At 42.0% G+C, this 22,153-nt stretch overlaps 1 protein-coding gene across 1 annotated transcript in view; it reads right to left on the reverse strand.

The window, feature by feature from the left end:
• Positions 1-1,945: 1,945 nt before the first annotated feature.
• The window catches only part of kcnj6 (potassium inwardly rectifying channel subfamily J member 6), a 47,238-nt gene continuing 27,030 nt past the window's right edge, over positions 1,946-22,153 (reverse strand). The window contains exon 2 of the mRNA XM_060909067.1: positions 1,946-2,289. Coding sequence (XP_060765050.1) covers positions 1,946-2,289 — 344 coding nt within the window. The remainder of the gene's footprint in view (positions 2,290-22,153) is intronic.

Consider the following 22,153-nt stretch of genomic DNA (forward strand, 5'->3'; position numbering starts at 1 on the left):
ACTACACCCCCGCATGCAGTTCTAGGCTGTGATTGGACAGTATTTGTGTTTCAGTGTAGCATGACTGCGCTGTACTGATGAAAGTAAATATAACCGGGAATTACATTTGTTTAATTTTTCATAAAGCAATCCCCTGCTGATTGTTTTTCACTGAAGACATAAAGCTAGGTAAGAGCACTGCAATGAAGCTTTTGCTTGTTAGTGTGACACATTGTACTCGTCTAAAGCACACATGTAAAGCAATACCATCTGTGTATTGGATTTCACCCCCCAAAAGCAATTGCTTTCTATCTGGCACGGAATCTTCTCCATAGTGACACACCAGTCTGACTTACTCCTGAATACTAGCACCAACCAAGTCTGATTTGAAAATCAGTGACAGTATTAAAAAAACCCAACAACATAAAATTGGAACACTAAGCATTGCATGCTAAACTGCATATGACTGTACGAATAGTACAACACTTACCATTATATAGTTTCAGAAATGTTTATATGGTCTATCTGTAGTTGAAATCTAGCGAGCAACGACACATAAGAACGTTTGTTGTGAATTAGAGAACTCTTTTGCCCTCTGATGCCAATTCAGCACGTTAAATTGACACTGATGTGTGCTAATAAATACATAAGCCGCGAGAGGCCCTTCATATAATCTTTTTTAATTCACCTTGTTATCCTGAGATAACGACATAATAAATTCAGGATCTCGAGAAAACAACACAACTAATTCGAGATCTCGAGAAAACAAAACCGTTATTCCGAGATAACGACATAATTAATTCAGGATCTCGAGAAAACAACACAACTAATTCGAGATCTCGAGAAAACTAAACCGTTATTTCGAGATCTCGAGAAAACAAAACAATTATTTCATGATCTCAGCTGGATCACTGTATCTCCGTCGGTAGAGACGAAGCTGGGCCAGTCTTCTGCGGAGGTGCCGCGGACTAATTTTGAAATGATCCCTTATTAAAACACTTAATGCAATCTCTCCCTGTGTCAACCCCTGATCAAAATATTGCCTTATTAGGTGATCGATTATTCCAGACATTCTAATGACCAAAGTTGCGTCTATACAGAATGAGAAATAGCCCCAAAGTCAGCATATCACAAGTCTCTTGGCGCACCTGAATGAACCATTTCTCAGCTGTTTACTCGAGATCATGAAATAACGGTTTTGTTTTCTCGAGATCTCGAATTAGTTGTGTTGTTTTCTCGAGATCCTGAATTAATTGGGTCATTATCTCAGGATAACGGTTTTGTTTTCTCGAGATCTCGAATTAGTTGTGTTGTTTTCTTGAGATCCTGAATTAATTATGTCGTTATCTTGGGATAACAAGGTGAATAAAAAAAAAAGGATTATATGAAGGGCCTCTCTCGGCTTCCGTAAATAAGGGCCAAAACGGCACTAAACTAGAGTTGGCTGTCAGTCAGCTTGGTGTGTCAGGGCCCTTAGAAATAGTGACTGAGGATAATGTCTGGGCAATATGACATTAATAATAATAATAATAATATCAGCATGACAAATTGTCACAATACACTTGTCTGAGATATTGCTGATACTGTCAGTAATTTTAGAACAATTACAAACTTGGAAGCAGATGATCAGATGTAAGAGATTTGTTCAGTTTTTTTTAAAACGTTGTAAAATGACTATTTTCTAAGGATTTTTAAAAAAATTTCTCTCCTTTTCAGCATTAAATATTTTCTCCGTCATGGTTTTAAATGCAACACTACTGTTTTACTGGCAGTTTGTTAGTAAGCCTATATACCGTGTTATATATTGTGTATCGTACCAGTGTCTTCACGTATTGTGCTATAGTTTTGTCATATCGCCCACCTCTGCTGAGGATGACGATAGATGATAGATGTCTGAGAATGTATGTGTTTTTGTGTAAAGGAGAGAGAGGAAGCAAACTCTCTGCTCTGCCTTGCTTGCTCCACTTTACACTTTGGACTCGTTCTCCATGTTGGCAATGTCACCATTGCGTTCCTGCTCTTGTGTCTCTCTGCTCTCCTTCTCCTGCTCTTCCTCATCATTGCGTGAGTCTAGCAGGCCCTGCTGGCTCAGTTTGCTTGCCACGGACCAGGAGAGTGGCAGGCGCGAACGTGCGCTCATCTCGGCCAGCTCGCGTGCGCTGCAGCTCGGTGTGTTAGTCTCGTAGATCTCATGGAAGCTGTTGTAGTCGACCTCGTAGAAGCCATCCTCCAGCGTGAGCACGGGCATGAAGCGGTAGCCCCACTTGATCTCACTGGCCACATATGAGCTGCGAGCCTGGCAGGTCATTCCTGTCAAGAACAAAGAAAAACGACATTGATGAAAGGTGTAGTTCTGTAAGGCTTACACTCACTGATCAAAAGTGAACACACATGCAGAACTGCCAGAGCTTTAAAAAAAAAAAACCCTACATTATATGCATTTGGTGAAGTGCTGGCATTTTGCATGTTTGCAAAGAGCCTGAATGGCAATTTGTCACAGTGATACGAGAGAGCAGTTATTCACCAGGAAGACGTGTGTGTGTGTGTGTGTGTGTGTGTGTGTGTGTGTGTGGGGAATGGTGAGCCCAACCCTGAACAATGAATACTGATTTAGAGGTGAGAGAGTTCTTTCGGTCATCTTGGTCATTCTCTCTCTCTCATGCACACATGCGCACACACACACACACACACAAATCTCTAACCTTAGCAACCATTTTTTTTTCTTTTTAAATGAATGCAGCAACTTCCATCCATTACCACTTATCCTGTTCGCAGGCAAGCTGGAGCCTATCCCAGCTGACTATGGGCGAGAGGCGGGGTACACCCTGGACAAGTCGCCAGGTCATCACAGGGCTGACACATGGAGACAAACAACCATTCACACTCACATTCACACCTACGGTCAATTTAAAGCCTAACCTGCATGTCTTTGGACTGTAGGGGAAACCGGAGCACCCGGAGGAAACCCACGCAGACGGGGAGAACATGCAAACTCCGCACAGAAAGGCCCCCATCGGCCACTGGGCTCAAACCCAGGACCTTCTTGCTGTGATGCGACAGTGCTAACCACTACACCACCGTGCCGACTAACCGCAGCACCTTTTTCTTAAAAAAAAAAAAAAAGTCACTTTTCCCCAACCCCATTGGGACCAGCCAAAAAACTCCTTACAAGGTTGAGTTTGGCAGATAGGCTTGTCCGTGTTACATATAAAAACATGTTTGCAGTGACACACTATGTGAAACCTATAAGCACCATATCCAGTTTCGCACAGAGATGTCCACCTACCTCAACATAATTAAATGCAATTACGCAATTACACAAAATTACAGCATCGGTCCACAAACCTACCCTCAACAGAAGTACACCATCATCAGTGTTCCACACATGCTGAGTTAAACAGACCTGAACTTCATATTACATGTTTATCTGTAAAACACATCATGAACTCTCAACCACCATCCTGTGCATTAAACTCGCACACTGAAAGATCATAACTGAAATCTTGGGGACTAGGATGCTGAAAGTTGAAATGTTCTTTCTTAACATGGCATTATGAAAGGATGTGGTGATTAAAAAATAGGAAAATATGTTTAGTAGAAAACAAGGCCTGTCAGGAAATATTTGCAATTTGCTTTCATATAATTTGTGACTTTTTCAACCATTTTGCTGTTATGTTTATAATTAACCAATACAGCTACAGTAGGCATTCTGATAATACCTCAATTCCAAAACAGTTGGGAGACGCTGTGTAAACTGTAAATAAAAACAGAATGTGATAATTTGCAAATCATGGAAACCCTATATTTCACTGAAAATAGTACAAAGACAGTATATCAAATGTTTAAACTGGGAAATTTTATTGTTTTTAAGAAAATGCATATGCTCATTTTGAATTTAATGTCAGCAACATGTTTCAGAGAAGTTGGGACGGGGCAACAAAAGACTGAAAAAGTTGTGTAATGCTAAAAAAAAAAATTGGTTAATTGGTAACAGGTCAGTAACATGACTGGGTATGAAAAGAGCATCACAGAGAGGCGGAGTCTCTCAGAAGTAAAGATGAGGAGGGGTTCACTGCTCTGTGAAAGACTGCGTGGGTAAACAGGGCAACAATTTAAGAATAATGTTCCTCAATGTAAAATTGCAAAGAATTTGGGGATCACATCATCTATGGTACATAATATCATTAAAAGATTCAGAGAATCTGGAGAAATCTCTGTATGCAAGAGACAAGGCTGAAAACTGACATTGGATGCCTGTGATCTTCAGGCCCTCAGGAGACACTGCATTAAAAGCAGACACGTGTCTGTAGTGGAAATCACTGTATGGGCTCAGGAACACTTCAGAAAACCATCATCTGTGAAAACAGTTCATTACTGCATCCACAAATGCAAGTTAAAACCAGATATAAACAATATCCGGAAACACCGCCACCTTCTCTGGGCCTGAGCTCTTTTACGATGGACTGAGGTGAAGTGGAAAATTGTCCCGAGGTCTGACGAATCAAAATTAGAAATTGTGGACACCACGTCCTCCAGACTAAAGAGGAGAGGGATCATCTGGCTTGTTATTAGTACACAGTTCAAAAGCCAGCATCTGTGATGGTATGAGGGGGCATTAGTGCACATGACATGGGTAGCTTGTACATCTGGGAAGGCATCATTAATGCTGAATGACATATACACATTTCAGAGCAATATGCTGCCATCCAGACAAAATCTTTTTCAGGGAAGGCCTTCCTTCTTTCAGCAAGACAATGCCAAACCACCTTCTGCACATATTAAAACTGCATGGCTTTGTAGTTAGAGAGTCCAGGTGCTAAACTGGCCTGCCTGCAGTCCAGACCTGTCTCCCATTCAAAACATTTGGCGTATTATGAAGCACAAAACACGACAAAGGAGACCCTGAACTGCTGAGCAACTGAAATTGTATATCAGGCAAGAATGGGACAACATTTCTCTTTCAAAAACTATAGCAACTGGTCTCCTCAGTTCCCAAACATTTACAGAGTGTTGTTAAAAGTAGAGGTGATGCAACACAGTGGTAAACATGGCACTGCCCCAACTTTTTTGAAGTGTGTTGCTGACATCAAATTCAAAATGAGCATATATTTTTCAAAAAACAATAAAATTTCTCAATTTCAACATTTGATGTTGTCTTTGTACTATTTCCAGATTGTATTTTTACTCCTGTGTGTGTGTGTGTGTGTGTGTGTGTGTATAAAGTAAGTGAAAAACAGTTTTGTAGTAAGATATCCAATACTACTGTATTGCTTGCACTTTGGGAGCAAACCTATATATTGTGATACATATCGTGTATTGTCGAACTATCTTTGAGAACTGTTCACTTTGGACATTCCTAAGAGAACAGTAGCTTATACAATGCCAGGCCAAAAAATTTCACCATGTGGGTTTAAATAAACAAATACTTAAGAGCCTTTGATTTGATCGGAGGTCACTTAAATGCTTGCTGAGGTTGAATGATAAAAATTTGATGGCAATGTTTAATAATGAAAGTAAGAGCATTTCCACACACACAGTGCAAAAAGATCTTACAGGATTGGGACTAAACAGCTGTGTGGCCATAAGAAAACCACTTGTTAATGAGGTTAATCTGAAGAAAAGGCTTCAGTTTGCTGGGGGACATAAAGACTGGACTCTGGAGCAATGGAAAAAGGTCATGTGGTCTGATGAGTCCAGATTTACTCTATTCCAGAGAGATGGACATGTCAGGGTAAGAAGGGAAGTGCATGAAGCGATGAACCCCATCATGCGTAGTGGCCACTGTACAAGCCTCTGGAGGCAGTGTTATGATCTGGGGTTGCTTCAGTTGGTCAGGTCGAGGCTCAACAACGTTATGTGGCAATAAAATGAAGTCAGCTGATGACCTGAATGTACTAAATGACCAAGTTATCCCGTCAATGGATTTTTCCTTCCCTGATGGCATGGGTATATTCCATAATGACACAGCCAGGAGTCATCAGGCTCCAATTGTCAAAGAGTAGTTCAGGGAGCATGAGGAGTCATTTTCACACATGAATTGCCCTCCACAGAGTCTTTAGGAATGGTTTGATTCTCCTGTTCTCAATCCAAGATTTCAGAAATCAATGTTGTGACATTGCATAAGGATGTCAAAACAATACCACGGCAAATGAGCACCATAATCAAAGCTAAAGTCGGTCCAACAAAATATGACGGCGTGCGACTTTTTTTTTTTGGCCTGTACAATTAGAAGAAGCACTACAATTAGCTTCTACTACGCATGAACATGTAAAAGTTCCATCGGAGCTGTTCTGTTTAAATCCAGATCCCGTATAGCCGCTGTTCCACGTGCATGTGTAGGTATGCAAACTCCTCACGGTCAGCTGGCTGATGCAGGAGCAGTTTTTGCCCTTTATATCCTGGTGAATATGATTAGAAGGAGAGGAAGAACTGATCCTGGATCAGCAGGCTGATGATGCTAAGCTGGGAAAATCAGGTTTGAGGATTACTGTTCTGCACTGCTGGAGTGAAAGAAACTTAGCAGGTAAGAGTGAGAGAAGGGTCAGTGTAAGGAATGATCAGCGCTCCCTCTGTTATCAGAGACAAACACATGTGTGGCACAGGAGTTCTCGTGGCATCTACGTAATTCAGTCAGTGCAGAGGAGCACCAAGTACTTTACTCAGACATTTTTAACTCTGTTGATTGTATGTTGCACTTTCTATTTATTTACCACTTATTTCTTTGGTCACTAATTAAGTACTACAACTCTACAGTGGGGCGGCACAGTGGTGTAGTGGTTAGCGCTGTCGCCTCACAGCAAGAAGGTCCGGGTTCGAGCCCCGTGGCCGGCGAGGGCCTTTCTGTGTGGAGTTTGCATGTTCTCCCCGTGTCCGCGTGGGTTTCCTCCGGGTGCTCCGGTTTCCCCCACAGTCCAATGGTTGTCTGTGTCTATGTGTCAGCCCTGTGATGACCTGGCGACTTGTCCAGGGTGTACCCCGCCTTTCGCCTGTAGTCAGCTGGGATAGGCTCCAGCTTGCCTGCGACCCTGTAGAAGGATAAAGCGGCTAGAGATAATGAGATGAGATGAGAACTCTACAGTGGATATGAAAAGTGCACACATCCTGTTAAAATGACGGGTTTTTCTGATGTGAAAAACTGAGACCACAATAAATAATTTCAAAACTTTTCCCACCTTTAATGTGACCTATAACCTGTAGAATTCAACTGAAAAACAAGCAAATCTGTTCGGGGGAAAAAAATAAAAACTGTACAATAAGCTGGTTGCATAAGTGTGCACACCCTTAAACTAATACTTTGTTGAAGCACCTTTTGATTTAATTACAGCATTCAGTCTTTCTGGGTTCACACCTGCCATCAATTAAAATGACTCTGATTAACCCCAAATAAAGTTCAGACGTTTACTCCGTTGCATCTTCCAGCAAAAGCCAGCGTTCACCGAGCGCTTACAAAGCATCAAAGGGATCTCATTGTTGAAAGGTATCAGTCAGGAGAAGGGGACAAAAACATTTCCACGGCATTAGATATACCAGGGAGCACAGTGAAGAGAGTCATCAAGAAGTGGAGAAAATATGAGAGTGACATTACCGAGAACTGGACGTCCCTTCAAAATTGATGAAAAGACGAGATGAAAACTGGTCAGGGAGGCTGCCGAGAGGCCTACAGCAACACTGAAGGAGCGGCAGGAATTTCTGCCAAGTACTGGTTGTGTACTACATGTGACAACAATCTCCTGTATTCTCCATATGTCTGGACTATGAGGTAGGGTCAAAGAAAAGCATCCAGGCCCGGCTAAATTTTGCAAAAAAATACATCAACTCTCCCAAAAGCATGTGGGGAAATGCGTTATGGTCTGATGAAACCAAGGTTGAACTTTTTGGCCACAATTCCAAAAGGTATGTTTGGCACAAAAACAACACTGCGCATCACCAAAAGAACACCATACCTACGGTGAAGCATGGTGGTGGCAGCATCATGTTTTTGGGGGGGGGGGGGGGGGAGTGTTTTTCTTCAGCTGGAACAGGGGCTTTAGTAAAGGTGGAGGGAATTATGAACAGTTCTAAATACCAGTCAGTTTTGGCCTAAAACCTTCAGGTGTCTGCTAGAAAGCTGAAGATGAGAAATTTCATCTTTCAGCACGACAATGACCCCAAAAAAGTTTTGGAACGGCCCAGCCAGAGCCCAGACCTAAATCCAATTGAAAATCTGTGGGGTGACCTGAAGAGGGCTGTGCACAAGAGATGCCCTCGCAATCTGACAGATTTGGAGCGCTTTTGCAAGGAAGACTGGGCAAATATTGCCAAGTCAAGATGTGGCAGGCTGATAGACTCCGACCCAATGAAATCAAAAGGTGCTTCAACAAAGTATTAGTTTAAGGGTGTGCACACTTATGCAACCAGCTTATTGTACGTTTTTTACTTTTTATGTAAAAACATATGTTTTTATATTTTTCCCCTTAACAGATTTGTTTGTTTTTCAATTTAATTGTACAGGTTATAGGTCACATTAAAGGTGGGAAAAGTTTTGAAATTATTTATCGTGGTCTCATTTCTTCTTTTTTTTTACATCAGAAAAACAGGGCGGCACGGTGGTGTAGTGGTTAGCGCTGTCGCCTCACAGCAAGAAGGTCCGGGTTCGAGCCCCGTGGCCGGTGAGGGCCTTTCTGTGTGGAGTTTGCATGTTCTCCCCGTGTCCACGTGGGTTTCCTCCGGGTGCTCCGGTTTCCCCCACAGTCCAAAGACATGCAGGTTAGGTTAACTGGTGACTCTAAATTGACCGTAGGTGTGAATGTGAGTGTGAATGGTTGTCTGTGTCTATGTGTCAGCCCTGTGATGACCTGGCGACTTGTCCAGGGTGTACCCCGCCTTTCGCCCGTAGTCAGCTGGGATAGGCTCCAGCTTGCCTGCGACCCTGTAGAAGGATAAAGCGGCTACAGATAATGAGATGAGATGAGATCAGAAAAACCTATCATCTTAACAGGGTGTGCATACTTTTTATATCCACTGTATTTGTCTGTATATCCATCAATCCATCCATTTATTCATTCATACATACATACATGGCGATGCAAATCATGCGCATATACACTCTCATGGAGAAATAAAACCCTTTGTGTTTTAGCTCAGTGGTTTTTTTTGCTTGCTGAGAACACCAGGCAGGTGTCAGAAGGCCATTGGCTATGAGGTAAAAGTGATGAATACATGAATTATGGTGAGAGGCTGCTGTTTCTCATGTATCTGTAGAACCATCTCTGCTTTCCCGCCTCCGGGCGCTTTCCAATGACATGCAGTATGTGCGATGTGTTCCCCTTTCTCATCGCCATAGCAATAGGTCAACCATACAAGATGCTGCCAGCTGTTATTTTTGTGCCCTTGCACCAGTTTAACTCACTGACTCTCAGCATGGCTATAATGCAGTGTGTGTGTGTGTGTGTGTGTGTGTGTGTGTGTGAGTGAGTGAGTGAGTGTTTGAGCTGCATGCAAGCAAACATCATCTCAGTGTATGCACTGTACATACCGCACTGTGTAAAAGTCTTAGGCACATGTACAGAAATGCTGTAGACCAAAAATGGCTTAAAAATAATGTAATGAAATGTGTCAACATTTAAAAATACTAGAAACAGTAATCAGTAAGCCATAATACATGAAACAAAGTCAATATTTAGTGTGAGACGACCCTTTGCTTCAAAAATAATAGCAGTCTCGGATACAATGAGTGCAATTTTATAAGGAGATGAGCTGTAGGTTTTACTGAGCATCTTACAGAACCAACCGCAGTTCTTCTGGACACGAAGTGTCACACTCGCGTCTTCATTTTGCACCAAAACCAAGTAGCCTTCATTATATTTTCTTTTTTATTCTGAAAAGTGCTCTCTTATGTAATATGCTGCTTGGATACAAACTTTTTTCTTTCTGTAACATTTAATTTTCTGTGTTTGGAACTCTAACATGTTTTTCTACTGACTCGATAATGTTTCTACATCAACGTCATTAAACAGAAATCTATAAAGTTCATATGAAAAAAAAATAGGGTCCCCTAAGACTGTTGCACAGTACTGTATATGTGGCACATGCATCGATACCCATAGGTGTAACAAGATATTACTGGATTACGATGTATAAAACGTACTTCTCTAGATAAAGTGTAAAAATAAACATCATGGCACATTAGATATGTATTTACAGACACAATTCAATTCGGATTCATATATTACGTTCCTACAATCCCTGCTTTAATAGAGACTGAGCAATGATTAATAATGGATGACCAAAGGGAAAACAAGTCTAATGATTATTGCTGAGCAGGAAAATAATTTAATAATAAATGAATAAATGACTGATTAATAGGATGATTACATGACAAGACCTAAATAAGCATAACAGAAGGATAGAGTACTGTTGATATATATTAAATAAAAGGAAATGTAAAAAAAAAATCAAAAAGGACATCTTTTTAGTCATAATAAGTTCAGTGAGCCCCCGGTACTCATATTGTGGTCTTACATAAGCCACGGGCTTTTGCTTAGTGTGGAAAAAATAAAAAACAAACAAACCCTGAACCAAATCTAGAAAAAGACATCACTTTGATCAAGAATAGAGGAGAACAATTATTTTCTTCAGTCCTTTCTTATAATAAGGAATGTATGGACAATACTGCATAGCAATTACTGGAAGTTCCTCTCTTTGATCCGAGAAGCTACAATAAAGCCGCTCTATGCTGAAAATTATTAAACATCTATAGACCAGTCATTAATATGACCCAGTGCTGACATGTTAGATGTTTAAAGGAACAGTCCACCGTACTTCCATAATGAAATATGCTCTTATCTGAATTGAGACGAGCTGATCCGTACCTCTCCGAGCTTTGCGCGACCTCCCAGTCAGTCAGACGCGCTGTCACTCCTGTTAGCAATGTAGCTAGGCTCAGTATGGCCAATGGTATTTTTTGGGGCTGTAGTTAGATGCGACCAAACTCTTCCACATTTTTCCTGTTTACACAGGTTTATATGACCAGTGACATGAAACAAGTTCAGTTACACAAATTGAAACGTGGCGATTTTCTATGCTATGGAAAGTCCGCACTATAATGACAGGCGTACTAACACCTTCTGCGCGCTTCGACAACGCACTGATACGGAGCTCAGATATCAATGCGCTGCCGAAGCGCGCAGAAGGTGTTAGTACACCTGTTATTATAGTGCGGACTTTCCATAGCATAGAAAATCGCTACGTTTCAATTTGTGTAACTGAACTTGTTTCATATCACTGGTCATATAAACCTATGTAAACAGGAAAAACGTGGAAGAGTTTGGTCGCATCTAACTACAGCCCCAAAAAATACCGTTGGCCATACTGAGCCTAGCTACATTGCTAACAGGAGTGACAGCGCGTCTGACTGCGTCTGACTGACTGGGAGGTCGCGCAAAGCTCGGAGAGGTACGGAGCAGCTCGTCTCAATTCAGATAAGAGCATATTTCATTATGGAAGTACGATGGACTGTTCCTTTAAAGCTAGACGGCCTTTCGATTTCATAAAATCGCTGAAATTTAGTTCCCTCTGAAATTTGGTCATTGTGATATATGTTTTTCTGCAATATCTCAAAAAAACAAACAAAAAAACCCAGGCCATTCAGTGGCTGGGAAGTTACTTAATTTGAGGCAATTCCCGAACAAGTAATGTGCATGAAATCGCTCACTTCACGCAGTCAAGCAGACAGAGGAAGTCCGTGTTTTTCTTCTTTTGGGTTTTACAGCAGCTGGCATCCAGTGTTGCATTACTGCCATCTACAGGTTTACCTTGATCGTGCATTGACAGTTCCATCATTCTGTCGCTAAACGAACAGCTGATCACACCGAGGTGCTCGCTGACCGCCGATATTTATTAGTTTGGTCCTGCGTTTCCTTTCCTTCGCAACATAACGTCTTCTCGCTTTCCGTTACTGTAATCAGTCTTTCATGTTTCATTCGCGTCTTCCATTTTCCTCTCCTGTTTCAAATTTGTATCCCACAATGCCTTGCGCGAACGGGGAAAACCCACCACGTCATGCATGACCATAGTATCTTGAATTGGGTCATGGTGAAGCAGAAAAAAATAGTGGTGAATTTAGAGCCACATGGCCCTAAATTCATTAATTGTTGCATTTAAAGAAAAACAAAACAAATACAACTGGAAGTCTGTGATTCAAATTCAGTAGCTTTCGGTCCACTAAACAAAAATAATTGGGTGTCAGGAAAAATTCTTTTTATGACCTAAACTTGAAAAATCTGAAAAGTAGTCTACCTTTAAGAAAAAAAAAATCTAACCCTTGAAAGTTTTTCAGTTTGCCCTTCTGGGGGAACATTTAGCTGTTTTTTGTACAACGCTTCTCTTTCAGAGAAAGCTCCAAGCAGAACACCTTAAATATCTAAAACTTTTGAAGAGTCCTTTTTTTCTTCTAAGAGTGTGGATTTCATTCTCAGAGGCAGAACTAAATGTTCTAAAGCATGTTTTAGAAAATTTAGGATGAAGATTCAGTGAGCAGTCTTTGGAGAATTTTCAAAGATGTTTTTAAGTAAAATTTATATTATGCTGAGGATGGCCCCATATAGACAACCTAAAGGTACACTTAGAAACCATGAAGATGGTTTCTGACTGCAAATGATGCAAACAGTTTTGCGATGATGGTTTAGGCCTACAACTGCCATGATTACTTTAGGACTGCAATTACCACAAACAGTTTTGCACTCAAGTCTCCATCAGTGAACAGCCGATAACTTCACCAAAATAGACTTCATGTTAATAATGGAAGGAATTTCCTGGTCTGGTTACACAATTGCACTTTCTGACCATATAGCACACAGTTATAGAAGCAAGTTATTTACTAGTGCATCTCAAACGATGAGAATATCGTGAAAAAGTTCAATATTTTCCATCAGTTATTTCTCATCTCTCTCATCTCATTATCTCTAGCCGCTTTATCCTTCTACAGGGTCGCAGGCAAGCTGGAGCCTATCCCAGCTGACTACGGGCGAAAGGCGGGGTACACCCTGGACAAGTCGCCAGGTCATCACAGGGCTGACACATAGACACAGACAACCATTCACACCTACGGTCAATTTAGAGTCACCAGTTAACCTAACCTGCATGTCTTTGGACTGTGGGGGAAACCGGAGCACCCGGAGGAAACCCATGCGGACACGGGGAGAACATGCAAACTCTGCACAGAAAGGCCCTCGCCGGCCATGGGGCTCGAACCCGGACCTTCTTGCTGTGAGGCGACAGCGCTAACCACTACACCACCGTGCCGCCCCATCAGTTATTTCAAAAAGTGAAATTTAATATATTCTAGACTCATTACGCATAAATTAAAATGTAAAAAAACCCCACAGTATAAATACCATGTATCTTTCAGTCTAGTTCAGTACACACAACCACAATCATGGGGAAGACTGCTGACTTGACAGTAATCCAGAAGACGATCATCGACGCCCTCCACAAGGAGGGTAAGCCACAGAAGGTCATTGCTGAAAAGGTTGGCTGGAAAAGGTGCACAAGCAACAGGGATGACTGCAGCCTTGAGAAGATTGTCAAGGAAAGTCAACTCAAGAACTTGGGAGAGCTTCACAAGGAGTGAACTGAGGCTGGTGTCAGCGCATCAAGAGCCACCACACACAGACGTCTTCAGGAAAGGGGCTACAACGATCACATTCCTAATCTCAAGCCACTCCTGAACCAGAGACAATGTCAGAAGTATCTTACCTGGGCCAAGGAGAGAAAGAACTGGACTGTTACTCAGTGGTCCAAAGTTCTATTTTCAGATGAAAGTAAATTTTGAATTTCATTTGGAAATCAAGGTGCTAGAGTCTGGAGGAAGCATGGAGAGGCACAGAATCCAAAGTGTTTAAAGTCCAGTGTGGAGTTTCCAGTCTGTAATGATTTGGGGTGCCATGTCATCTGCTGGTGTTGGTCCACTGTGTTTTATCAAGTCCAAAGTTAACACAGCCATCTACCAGGAGATTTTAGAGCACTTCATGCTTCCATATGCTGACAAGCTTTATGGAGTTGCTGATTTCCTTTTCCAGCAGGACTTAACACCTGCCCACAGTGCCAAAACTATTGCCAAATGGTTTCCTGACCATGATATTACTATGCTTGATTGGCCAGCCAACTCACCTGACCTAAACCCCATAGAGAATCTATTGGGCATTGTCAAAAGGAAGATGAGAAACACCCGACCCAAAAATACAAACACACTGAAAGCTGCTATCAAAACAACCTGGGCTTCAATAACACCTCAGCAGTGCCACAGGCTGATCACCTCCATGCCACGCTGCACTGATGCAGTAATTCGTGGAACTTGACTTGAACTTGAACTTAAAGGAGCCCCAACCAAGTATCGAGTGTATAAATGAATATATGGTACTTTTCAGAAGTTGGACATTTCTGTATTGTAAATCCTTTTTTGACTGAGCTTAGGAAATAATTCTAATAATTTGAGATACTGGATTTCTGATTTTCATGAGCTGTAGGCCATAATCATCAAAATTAAAACAAAAAAGGTTTGAAATATTTCACTTTACATATAATGAATATAGAGAAGATGAAAGTTTGCCTTTTCGAATTAAATTACAAAAAAAAGGAACATTTTCAAGATATTCTAATTGTTTGAGATCCACTAGTATAATCACACTATCCAGTGTCACCCAGATGAGGCGGAGTTCCCTTTTGAGCCTGGTTTCTCTTAAGGTTTCTTCTTCATGTTGTCTGAGGGAGTTTTTCTGGAATTTATATACTGTATTTCTGCAAAGCTGCTTTGTGCCAGTAATGTTGTAGTACTTGAGAATGGCCTTGGTCTCAAGACCACTTTTTGAAGGTCTCGAGCTTGTCTCGGAATTGACAGCATTTTTACTTGGTCTTGTCTTGGTTTCAGACACAGAGGACTCTGGATTTAATTTCACGACCGGTCAAGACCACAATGGTGCGGATTATCACTAAATTGTCTGTGTATTGTCTGATTTATTTGTGAACATCATTCCTGTGATTGGATGTAAAAGTTCCTGCTTCAAATGCAGCCAATAACATGACTCAGTGCTAATTCAAAAATTTTGTGACTGTTAATGGTCGTCACCCCTCCCCAGCCCCCTGCACACCCACTGGTCTGGTCCTGGTCTTAACTTGGCCTTGCCCTGCTTTGGTCTTGGTCTAGACTTGGTCTCAACCCCTCAAAGTCTTGGTCTTGTTACACTTGGTCTCAGTTTAGGTGGTCTGTCACTAGTGTTGTAGTCAAATGTCCATTGTTAAAAGTGCTAAAGTGAACTGAAATTAATTGCAAATATTATGGATAACAAAGGGCGGCACGGTGCTGTAGTGGTTAGCGCTGTCGCCTCACAGCAAGAAGGTCCAGGTTCGAGCCCCGTGGCCGGCGAGGGCCTTTCTGTGTGGAGTTTGCATGTTCTCCCCGTGTCCGCGTGGGTTTTCTCCGGGTGCTCCGGTTTCCCCCACAGTCCAAAGACATGCAGGTTAGGTTAACTGGTGACTCTAAATTGACTGTAGGTGTGAATGTGAGTGTGAATGGTTGTCTGTGTCTATGTGTCAGCCCTGTGATGACCTGGCGACTTGTCCAGTGTGTACCCCACCTTTCGCCCGTAGTCAGCTGGGATAGGCTCCCGCTTGCCTGCGACCCTGTAGAACAGGATAAAGCGGCTAGAGATAATGAGATGAGATGAGATGGATAACAAAGACTAAAGCTATTTGCTTTAATGTCTGATCTCCTGTTTCAGTTCGACCATACTAAAGCCTGTTACTTCACTCCCACACTCTCTCACATTTCACAGACCGCTCATCTTATTGACTGTCTCCTGGAACTGGCAACACAAAAGTTTACTTGCATTCCTTCTGACTGTTGAATGCAGTTATAATTTATCATTAAATTAATCGTCACATAATTATTATTGGGTTATTTCTGTACTACATCAACCTTTTTTGGGGGGGGTAAGTGAACAATTTTTCTCCCAATTCCCACCCATTAACTAACTCTGCGCTATCAAACCAAGGGAGGATGAAGTCCTGCCTGTGCTTCCTCCAAGATACATGAATCCAGTGCATTTTTTTCCAACAGCTACTCGTGCTACGTCACTAGCAGCTGAACACTTGGAAAAAAGCACTAAATGTCCTCTTCTGCATACATTAGCACATAGATTAGTTTGAGAGCATGGTCAATTTTTGCTCTCTTGAAATCCTGGCCACAGCTGGCTGTGGTATTATCAGGATTTGAACTCACAGTCTCTTCATAATATGGCAAATGCTGGCAGTAGTGGCTCAGTGGATACGGCTCTGGATTACTGATCAGAAGTTAGCGAGTTCTTTCCTTGTACCGCCAATCTGGTACCGAATCCTGGTAAAACCAAGCTGCCACTGTTGGTTCCTTGAGAAAGGTCATTTTCTCTCATCTGCTCAGCTCTGTTGAAAATGACTTAAGATATACAGTGCCTTGAAAAAGTATTCATACCCCTTGAACTTTTCACATTTTTCCACCTTACAACCACGAACTTAAAAGTTTTTATTGAGATTTTATGTGATAGACCAATACAGAGTAGCACATAATTGTGAAGTGAAACGAAAATGATAAATGGTCTTCTCATCTCATCTCATCTCATCTCATCTCATCTCATCTCATCTCATCTCATTATCTGTAGCCGCTTTATCCTGTTCTACAGGGTCGCAGGCAAGCTGGAGCCCATCCCAGCTGACTACGGGCGAAAGGCGGGGTACACCCTGGACAAGTCGCCAGGTCATCACAGGGCTGACACATAGACACAGACAACCATTCACACTCACATTCACACCTACGGTCAATTTAGAGTCACCAGTTAACCTAACCTGCATGTCTTTGGACTGTGGGGGAAACCGGAGCACCCGGAGGAAACCCACGCGGACACGGGGAGAACATGTAAACTCCACACAGAAAGGCCCTCGCCGGTCACGGGGCTTGAACCCGGACCTGACAAATGGTCTTCAAAATTTTAAACAAATAAAAATCTGAAAAATGTGGTGTGCATTAGTATTCAGCCCCCTGTACTCTGATACCTCTAAATACAATCCAATGCAATCAACTGCCTTCAGAAGTCATCTAATTAGTTAATAGAGTCCTACTGTGTGTAATTTACTCTCAGCATAAATACCCTTGTTCTGTGAAGGCCTCAGTGGTTTGTTAGAGAACACTGAAGAACAAACAGCATCATGAAGACCAAAGAACTCCCCAGACAGGTCAGGGATAAAGTTCTGGAGAAGTTTAAAATAGGGTTCGGTTATAAAAAATATCCCAAGCTCTGAACATCTCAAGAAGCACTGTTCAATCCATCATTCAAAAATGGAAAAAGTATGGCGCAACTGCAAACCTATCAAGACATGGCCGTCCACCTAAACTGACAGAGCGAGCAAGAAGAGCACTGGTCAGAGAAGCAGCCAAGAGGCCCATGATCACTCTGGAGGAGCTGCAGAAATCCACAGCTCAGGTGGGAGAATCTGTGCACAGGACAACTATAAGTCGTACACTCCACAAATCTGGCCTTTTTGGAAGAGTGGCAAGAAGAAAGCCACTGTTGAAAGACAGGCATAAGAAGTCCTGTTTGCAGTTTGCCAGAAGCCATGTAGGGGACACAGCAAACATGTGGAAGAAGGTGCTTTGGTCAGATGAGACCACAGTTGAACTTTTTGGCCTAAATGCAAAGCGCTATGTGTGGCGGTAAACTAACACTGCTCATCACCCTGCACACACCATCCCCACTGTGAAACATGGTGGTGGCAGCAGCATCATGCTATGGGGATGCTTTTCTTCAGCAGGGACAGGGAAGCTGGTCAGAGTTGATGGGAAGATGGATGGAGCTAAATACAGGGCAATCCTGGAAGAAAACCTGTTGGAGGCTGCAAAAGACTTGAGACTGGGAAGGAGATTCACCTTCCAGCAAGACAATGACCCTAAACATACAGCCAGAGCTACAATGGAATGGTTTAGATCAAAGAATATTCATGTATTAGAATGGCCCAGTCAAAGTCCAGACCTAAATCCCATTGAGCATCTGTGGCAAGACTTGAAAATTGCTGTTCACAGACGCTCTCCATCCAATCTGGCTGAGCTTGAGCTATTTTGCAAAGAAGAATGGGCAAAAATTTCAGTGTCTAGATGTGCAAAGCTGGTAGAGACATACCACAAAAGACTTGCAGCTGTAATTGCAGCAAAAGGTGGCTCTACAAAGTATTGACGCAGGGGGGCTGAATACTAATGCACATCACATTTTTCAGACTTTTATTTGTTTAAAATTTTGAAGACCATTTATCATTTTCGTTTCACTTCACAATTATGTGCTACTCTGTGTTGGTCCATCACATAAAATCTCAATAAAAAACTTTTAAGTTCATGGCTGTAAGGTGGAAAAATGTGAAAAAGTTCAAGGGGTATGAATACTTTTTCAAGGCACTGTACGGTAACAGACCTCCCGAGTGACTCAGATCTGGCGGGTCAGACCCACAAAATGATCTCATCTCATCTCATTATCTGTAGCCACTTTATCCTGTTCTACAGGGTCACAGGCAAGCTGGAGCCTATCCCAGCTGACTACGGACGAAAGGTGGGGTACACCCTGGACAAGTCGCCAGGTCATCACAGGGCTGACACATAGACACAGACAACCATTCACACTCACATTCACACCTACGGTCAATTTAGTCACCAGTTAACCTAACCTGCATGTCTTTGGACTGTGGGGGAAACCGGAGCACCCGGAGGAAACCCACGCGGACACGGGGAGAACATGCAAACTCTGCACAGAAAGGCCCTCGCCGGCCACGGGGCTCGAACCCGGACCTTCTTGCTGTGAGGCGACAGCGCTAACCACTACACCACCGTGCCGCCCGTAGGCATGTTGTATAAATCAAATTAGTGCTAACCCTCCAGAAATCCATTTTAATTCCAACTTGTAATGCGACAAAACAGGACAAACATGAAGGGGAATGAATATTTTTGCAAGACACTGTATGTTAGATGGGGGAGGATCTAATAAAAGCCTAATAGGTTTCCTTCATCCCCCAGCACGTAGTTTCTTATTGTTGTCATTATTTTTGTCTTTTTTTATGTGTCAAAAAAAAAAAAAGTGTGTGTGTGTGCATGGACTAAGTAACTGTGTAATTTCCCAACTAGCTTGTAAACCAGCACTACAGTAGCAATAAGTCTCACCACCAAGTAAACTACTTTTCTTTTCTTTAGGCACATCCTAAAGCAGCATGATACAATTTTGCTGAGTAATAACCCGTTGTGCTGGTGAGCCAGTTCTGCTGTCAAGAAGTCATCATATTTGTGCAGTGCAATAGGCACAGTGTGCTTTCCAAAACATGTGCTTCACACAGAGCCTTTTCGTGTTGTGGAATGCAGTTTGTCTTCCTCAGTAAGAGACATTTTCTTTATGGTATGTTTTTCCTATAGGAAGTTATTAAGCTCACACTATTGAAGTCACAGTTGTAATTACACAAGCCTAAAATGATCTTAGCTCATGCATAGTAGCTATTTCTGCTATGTCACTATTGTTTGCTTGAAATGATGATTCTTTGCTTTGTCAGATTCAATTTAATGTTCTTGACTACATATGAATTCAGACCATTGTTTCCTATATCTGTCCTGGGTAGGGTTGGAAAATACTTGAGTAATTGTACTCCTTTAGTATATTTAGACTTAAAGCCTTAGGCTACATCCACACGACAACGGCAACGAGATTTTTTTTTAGCGGGTAAAAAAAATATCGCGTCCACATGGGCAACGGATCAGTAAAATATCAGGTACATATGGCAACGCAACGCTTGCTGAAAACAATGCAATACACATGCCACACCTCTACGTGCGCTGTAAGACGGTCCCATCGGAGACACCAGAACAATAGAAGAAGTAGGACGCGTGCGCATAAACCCCTTCTTCTACCCGGCGTGAATGAGTGAGTGCTGCTTGTTCTAGTCATGTGGTTGTGACGTCATCGTAAACAAATCCGTTCTACTCATCCAGACGACTTCGCAACGGCGCCGTTGCCAGATTTTTCCACTCTGGAAACCGTTCTCAAAAAATATCGTTTTGGGGCACCCAAAACGCCGGTGCTGTGTGGACACCAGGCCGAAATGATAAAAAATTTTATCGGATTCACCTGAATCCGTTGCCGTGTGGACAGGGCCTTAGACATATTGAGACTTTACTTGAGTATTACTGAAAATCAATACTCTTACTTAATTATACAGTATTTGAGAGAAAAAAAAACGCCCTCAGTTTTTACTCCTAACATTTTTATTTAAACCTTCAAAGTAGCCATTATGACTCAGAAAGGTTTCTTCTTCTCTCATGCAGACAATGACTGTATGCTAATTATGAACTGAATGGACTTACCATCCAGTCATTAGCATCCAATCATTTCTACCACATCCATGTAAAAAAACACAAACCCAAAACATGTCTCTTGTCACTAGATGACTTGTAACCACGTGATCAAAATGCGCAACGTCATGAGCGTCCGCCATGATGGTGGATATACCAAGCAACTAGGATGGCAACCGCTGAAAGCGTATCTGTAAACAATACTGAATTTTCTCAGTATTACCACGATTTGAACGATGGAGCGAAGATAGATATGTGTAGTTTTGGCCCATATTATTGAAAAAAGTCAGACTTTTCTGAAGATAAGACGCTTCTACCGACCATTGAGTACGAATACAGGCCATTTCCTCCAATGCCTTTTCGTCCAATAGTTAAGATATTTCGTCCAAAGCTTTTTTCATACGCACTATCAATTATTTTATATTTCAGGTATTTGTTTGTTTGAAAAAAGGAGGAATTCTCAGTGGAATTTGACCGAAGCAAAACACATTTTTGTAAAGCAAATGAGTGCCATAGTACGTGCATTTCGACACTAATGAATGTACTAAGGGGGTAACCACGTTGGCCCATGCCACTTGCTGACCCTGGGATGAGTTAACTCCCTTGTCACTGCAGGCTGCTTGCTTGCATGTCGATGTTTCCAGCTGGATCATATTAAATTTTTAGGCACCAAGCAGTGCTCTCACGGGGACTTCGTTTGTGAATCCCAGACCGAGGCGTGGTCCTACCGACCCAAGACTGTGCTCTTTCGAAGGGGGAGGCTTAGAGGGAGGTGCCTGTAAAATCTGGCTTCACTGCAAGCTCCCCTGGCCGAGTTATTAATTTTTAAAGCCGGCTGGATCATGTTAAATCTTTAGGCGCCAAGCAGTGCTCTTGCGAGGCTTTCGTTCATGAACACCGGAATACCTGAAATATAAAATAATTGATAGTGCATATGAAAAAGGCTTTGGACGAAATGTCTGAACTTTTGGATGAAATGGTCATTGGACAGAGTGTCCTGATCCCCTCGTCTCCTCTCCGTACTAAGCCTCAGAGTTTCCTCGCCCTCTTTCCGAATCACGGACGGAATTCTAAAAACTCGGAATGTACTACGGTCATGAGTACTCTTGTGACCACAACCATATACAGCACAAAGATATGGGATAGCTAAAAGAATGGTTAAAGCAGTGGAAAAACAAAGAGTTGCGCATGCATGATTATGTTTCGTATGGAATGTCGCTTGACCCCGCATTTGTATATCCACCAACATGGCCGACATCCGGGTTTCTATTTCACTTTGACGTCACTTGCAAGTCAAGGATTCATCATCTGCTGTGACCTTCTCCTTTTACACAATGTAGTTAACACTAGTTATCCATGCACATCTGAAGATGGATAAACTACTGGACTGCAGTGTCAAACTTGAGGATAAGCATTCCTGAGAAATGTCTCGTTTGCTTCCCTAGAAGTCATGAACTCCATCAAGTAATTAAAAAAAAAGCATGCTGAGGTAAGTTTCTCTACATAAATGGTCATATTTAACTAAGTTAGCCTGGTTTCCAGGTAAGACTAGCTCAGTTCCAGTACAAAAAAGAATTTTATTCAAGTGTGCTTCTAGTATACTTCTTTTAAGCTAAAAATAAGAGAGTATGCTTTCAGTTTACTTTTTATTTACTTATCAGAGATATACAACCCCGATTCCAAAAAAGTTGGGACAAAGTACAAATTGTAAATAAAAACAGAATGCAATGATGTGGAAGTTTCAAAATTCCATATTTTATTCAGAATAGAACATAGATGACATATCAAATG

This window comes from Neoarius graeffei, chromosome 25 (genome assembly GCF_027579695.1).
Source record: "Neoarius graeffei isolate fNeoGra1 chromosome 25, fNeoGra1.pri, whole genome shotgun sequence".
In the NCBI taxonomy this organism is placed as follows: Eukaryota; Metazoa; Chordata; class Actinopteri; order Siluriformes; family Ariidae; genus Neoarius; species Neoarius graeffei.